Consider the following 6,000-nt stretch of genomic DNA (forward strand, 5'->3'; position numbering starts at 1 on the left):
AGGAAGTCAGGATGAACAGAAAATAGCAATTCTGGCATTGTTTTTTATTTTATTTTTTACGGCGTTCACAGCGTGGGTTAAATAACGTAATAGCTTTATAGGTGGGGTCGTTACGGACGCGGCGATACCAAATATGAGTAATGTTTTAATTTAAAAAAAATTTAGTTTTTTTATAAGGGGAAAAAGTGGGCTTTTCATTTTTTATTTGGGATTTTTATTAATTTATTATTAACTTTATTAAGCTTTTTGATAACTTCATTTTAAGTCCCACTAGGGGACTTCACTATGCGATCTCCTGATCACTTTTATAATATACTGCAATACTTCTGTATTGCAGCGTGTTATTGCCTGTCAGTGTAAAACTGACAGGCACCTGTTAGGTCATGCCTCTGGCATGCTTCAGCAGGCATCCACTACAGGCAGACCTGGGGGCCTTTGTTAGGCCCCCGGATGCCATAGAAGCCATCTGCACCCTTCGATTGCAGGGTGCCGGTGGGGTGAGAGAGGGAGCACCCTCCCTCCAAAACCACTTGGATGCCGTGCTCGCTATTGAGCGCCGCATCTAAGGGGTTAAACGGGTGAGATCGATGTTGATATCGATCCCGCCCGTTACAGCGGGTGCCTGGCTGTCTTCAGAACTGCCCGACACCCACTTTAGCCGGCACAGGACAATCGTGCTGGCATTATGTCACAACGCCGTGAAAAGGCGTATTGGCGGTCGTTAAGGGGTTAATGTATTGTATAATGTACTGGGAGCCTTTTAAAAATTATTTTGTGGGATAAAATAACACCGTTCCCCAATTTTAGTTTTTACAGCTTTCACCCAGTGGTAAAAATGACAGGTTAACTTTATTCTGTGGGTTAATTTGATTCTAGCAATACCAAATAAATATTGATTTATTTATTTTTTACCTTTTACGATCTGTTAAAAAAAAAGAAATTTGGGGTCGCCATATTCTGAGGCTAATAACTTTTTTTTATTTTTCCATCATGGAGCTGTGTGAGGACTTGTTATTTGCAGGGCGAGCTGTAGTTTTTATTGATACTATTTTGGGGTACAATAGACTCTTTGATCACTTTTTATAAAAAAAATTTGGGGGGGTGAAAAAACCCCAGCAATTCTGTCTACTTATGCATTGCAGTATATTGTGTTTTTTGCTGACTCCTATTAAGCCCAGGCTGCCATGACAACAGTTATCACGTCACGGGGAGTGGGGGTTGGGTGCGATGGTAGAGATGACACCCGCGGTGTATGGAGCAAGCTCAGCCCGTGATTCCACTCCATAACCCCCTCCCAACTACGACGTACATGTACATCAAATGTCAGTAAGGGGGTAATGGGGCCACGACCAGTATGACAGATCTGAAGACCCCAGTTTAAGAAGACCCCAACGAATCTTGATGGATCCCATTGACCACTTAGGTTTTTGTCGTAGTTTCAGTGTTTTTGACGACACTGCAGACCGCGCTACTATAGCAATCAAAAACACCTGAACCGAGACCGAACAGAAAAAATATTTCATAAATAGGTTTCATAAATATTTTACACTTCTTGCAACCAAAAATATCACCTGTCACTCTCTTTATGAAAGTCAAACATTTGGAAATGACATTGTTCTTTACCCCCGTTCCCATATAGTTATTTTTTTACTTGATTTGATCTTCATCTATAAATTTATTTTTAGTAAAAATCTAATTGGTACTGCAGCTTTAACTGGACAATACCAAATGCAAAGCTGTTTTCTACCTTCTGTGCTGTCTAAAAGCACAAATCGAGTCGTATCTGACAGCCTGGTTGCAAATGATACACAATACACTGCCAAAAAGCCTTTTATATGGGGTTCTTCCTAGCACGTTACTTGCTTCCCCTAATTCTAGGCAACGTCTCAACACATATAGGGGCTATATATGCAGAGAAAAAAAGCGGAGTACAAAGCCATATATATAAAAATATAACACATTTTTATTAAACGCAAAAATAAGACAGACATTTAAAAAGGTACAGAATGGATGGAAAGACTATAGTATTACATGGTATAACAGGAAAACAGACTATCCATATGGTTGTAGCAGTAAAGTAATGCACTGAAATCCTTACAATTAGGATATATGGGAAGGCTGGTATATCATCCTATAGGTGGCTGACCCCCTCATGAAAAAAGCCCATCAAAATAAGGACACAGTCCTGGGAAGAGTTAGGGAAAGCCTGGATGTCAAGGGGATACGAGAAACCTTACCCATGTCAGTGACATGGAAGCCTGGCTGCCGTGTTTAGAACCTCAACACGCGTTTCGCGATGTGTGCTTCTTCAGGAGGTGCATGGTACATATAGGGGCTGCCTAGTAAACAGTGTATGTAAAAAAAATCCTTACGCTGGTATCTGGGGAACCAGATATACCAGAGGTCCCCTTTAAGAGTTATGGAAAAGCACTGAGAAAGCAAGAATGAGGCTCGTTAATGAGTCAATGTTTTTGCTCCCGATGTAGACAGTTTTTTGTTTTTTTTTATATCTGCCCCTGTAGGGTAGCATGTGGTTAGTTGGACACATGGGACGCAGTCGTCCACACTACAGAATGCCCCCTATTTTTTTTCGCTTTTAAAGAAAAGAATGTGAAAATTTACTTGATTTGTTTATTGGTCATCAAAAAACATGCACTTGGCATTACTGAGTTTTCACATCTTATGTTTAGCTAATCAACTTTTCTTTCTTTACCAGCAGAAAGGACAGAAGAACATTCTGCGGATTGGAATCCAGTCTCTGGGATCGGTGCTGTGGGGAGACGATATCTGTACTCATGAGGGACCTCACAATCTCCACAGCTTAACCCGGTTTTTGTATGCCCTCAGGGGTCTCTTGCGGTCGTCGCTGTCAGCGTGTGTCATCACAATGCCTACACATCTCATCCAGGTGAGACCATGAGTAATATTACTGAACAAGGCAAATAAAATGTGGTACTGTGTTTCATAGAAACATATCATAGAACTGCTTTCTTAAAGGGGTTGTCCGCTTTGGACAATCCCTACTTGTTAGAAGGGTCCCTTGACAATAAGCTAATCTCAAAGTGTGCCCCCCTGATCGATGCCCCAGAGATCAGATGTGATTTGTGGGGAAACCTGTCAGTAAGTGTTCAATTTCCGTGCAGCGCCACCACAGGGGAAATTAAGCATTACACAGTGTCCATTCAAATCAATGGGTTGTCTGTGTAATGCAGGACAGGAGAGGTCTTTCAGAGCGAGAGACTTTCTCTATAACAGCTCTAGCAAATTATGTGGATCATGAACAAAGGATCCCATCTATAAACTTAGAATTACCCTTTTATAAGTTTTATGAAATTGATTTTCTAATTTAGAGAAACCCTTTAAAAACAAAACATGTCACGTATCACAGCCGAACCACAACACCAAAAAATGCATGTATTACATATACCATGACCATAAGGTGGCATGTGCTTAGTATTTCATGCGTTGCATCAAATGTAACACCATTTTGATAAATTTGACCTAACTTTCACCAAACTAAAATTTTTAGATTTTCCTTATTAAGGTCATTCTTAAAGGGAATGTGTCGCTAGAAATTATTATTATTATTTTTTTTCCAGTTAAACAATTTAGTATTTGAGTGATTACACATTTTTTTAATTTTTTCACAAGTCAGGAAATATTATAAATTAGATTCAAATTTATAACATTTCCATGTGCTGAGCAGTTCCCAAAATTGGAGCATGGTCACTGTGGTAAAGCAACCTCACTGATTTATGCTGCAAATTTGGGGTCGACACACTCTCCTCTAGTGTCCTCACACAATCCCCCCTCCTTTATCCTGGCTAGTGCCAGGAGAAGGAAGGGTTTGAATCCTCAAACCTTCTACACTGTGTGCTGCCATTTTCTGAGCGACTGTACAGTGTAGGAGGATTAGATACAGGGCTCAGCAGACAGTATCACACGAACATAATACACACATCGCATACACGAACATAAATTACCTGCCACCTCCGCTGGTCTACGCTCCTATTCCTTGCGCTTGAACATATGGCCGGAAGCCGCGGCCGAAAGTCGTCATCTTACTGTCCGGCAGCGGCTTCCGGTCCACGTGAAAATGGCGCCGGATTTCGCTCTGCGAACGAGCTTCGTTTTGGTCTGTGTGGGAGCGGCACATGCGCAGTTCCCATACAGACGGCGTACGCTTCTGAGAATGGAACGCCTCCCGTTCGCATTCTCTATGGGGTTGTATGTGCCGTATTCCATCTCTGTATGTGTCGTTAATCGACACAGAGATGAAAAAAAATATGGCAGCCCCCATAGAGAAGTAAAAGTTTGAACACAGTAAAAATTAGAACTTGACATCACACATAAAGAAAATTTTTGTTTATAATTTATTAAAAGCAATATAATAAAAAAAAAAAATCATGACACCTTCCCTTTAGGACACCGGATAAATGTGTCTCTTCATCCCTTATGACAACGCTGATTGAATGGCGCAAAGAACCAAAAGAGTTGACATCGGGTTGACTCTCCAGTTCTGAGAACCTTACAACATCAAACGCGGGTGACTAGATTATTAAATGGGATGGCAGGTGTCCCTTACAATGCAAGGCTAGAGAAATTGGGCTTGTTCTGCTTGGAAAAAAGATGCCTTAGAGGGGATCTGATTAATTTGTATGAGTATATGTGTGGCCAATACAGAGAACTAGCACATGATCTGTTCTTTCCAAGGACGAAGGGACATTCATTGCGTGTGGAAGAAAGACGTTTCAGACATCAATATAGGAAAGGGTTCTTTACAGTTAGAGCAGTCAAACTCTGGATAAATATCCTACTTGGATATTCTTTGTATATAAACTATGGCATGCCCTACCCCAAGAGGTAGTAATGGCTGATACTATGTCAGCATTTCAAAAAAGAGTTAGATATTTATTTACTGATGAATGACATTGAGGGTTCCTTTTAATCTTGCAATGAAAAACGTGACATTGATTGGGAAGGATTGAACTCAATGGACCTGTGTGTTTTTTCAACCTATGTCACATATATACAGTATGAAGGAGAGTAGCAGCTCATGTTATAATATTTACTTCTATAATGACTGCTGTTTAATTCTCCTTTAAGGAAACCCGTTTCTTGCCTCAAGAGCTTTCAGTTGAGATGCATTTATCATTCACATTACCGTACCTTGTGATTTTTGCTTTTGTGATGTTTGGCAATCACTTCTTTTTGTTTTATGGATCTCTAACAAAAACGATGTGCGTGTCCTTCTTGCTACGTCTGCATGCGCCATCATGTGTTTGACATACTAAAATGTTGTATTGTGTTTGATGGAATCAGAATCTGGTTTATTTGTCTGGGATTTGAGATGTATATTATTGTGAGAGAGGCTGAAAGTGCTTCTCTTTACATCCTATCCTGTACAACGAGAGCGTTTTAGCCCTGACCCAGATAACCCTTCTGTCTGAGAGTGCTTTTCTTAGCTAGGGCTGTCAATTACACTGGAGTGTGCGCTAACATTTAGATCAGTTTCCACACTGCAATACACCAATCACTGTTTTCTCTCTGTTCTGCTTTTTTCCGATCTTATTCTACAACACGTAAAAGAAATATTGCAAATATAAATGAATATTGTCCTTGTTACTATTTTTATTTTTTTATTGCTACTATTACCATAAATATAATTTATTATTATTATCATTAAAGGGGTTGTCTCAAGATTAAAAGTTACCTCCTAACCACATAGGTTAATAACATGCTGATCAGTGGCAGTCCGACCGCTGGGACCCCCACCGATCACGAGAACGGGGATCTCGTTCCTCCAAATGAGTGCTCTTGCGCCATGCTTCTCCATTCATTCTCTATGGCACTTCTGGAGATAGCTAAGTGCTGTACTCGGCCATCTCCGGCAGTCCTATGAACAGTGAATGGAGCGGCAGTTTGCATCCGCGACCTGCCGCTCCGTTCATTCGGAAGAACGGGAACCTCGTTCTCGTGTTCAGCGTGGGTCCCAGCAGT

General features: G+C 40.8%; 1 protein-coding gene across 4 annotated transcripts in view; it reads left to right on the forward strand.

The window, feature by feature from the left end:
* The window catches only part of ELP4 (elongator acetyltransferase complex subunit 4), a 211,441-nt gene that overhangs the window by 97,887 nt on the left and 107,554 nt on the right, over nt 1–6,000 (forward strand). For 3 of the 4 annotated variants that reach the window (XM_075837738.1, XM_075837741.1, XM_075837740.1), the window contains exon 7: nt 2,717–2,908. In XM_075837738.1, coding sequence (XP_075693853.1) covers nt 2,717–2,908 — 192 coding nt within the window. The remainder of the gene's footprint in view (nt 1–2,716; nt 2,909–6,000) is intronic. The other variant, XM_075837739.1, reaches the window with a different exon arrangement.

The sequence above is a fragment of the Rhinoderma darwinii genome, chromosome 9 (assembly GCF_050947455.1).
Source record: "Rhinoderma darwinii isolate aRhiDar2 chromosome 9, aRhiDar2.hap1, whole genome shotgun sequence".
Classification (NCBI taxonomy): domain Eukaryota; kingdom Metazoa; phylum Chordata; class Amphibia; order Anura; family Rhinodermatidae; genus Rhinoderma; species Rhinoderma darwinii.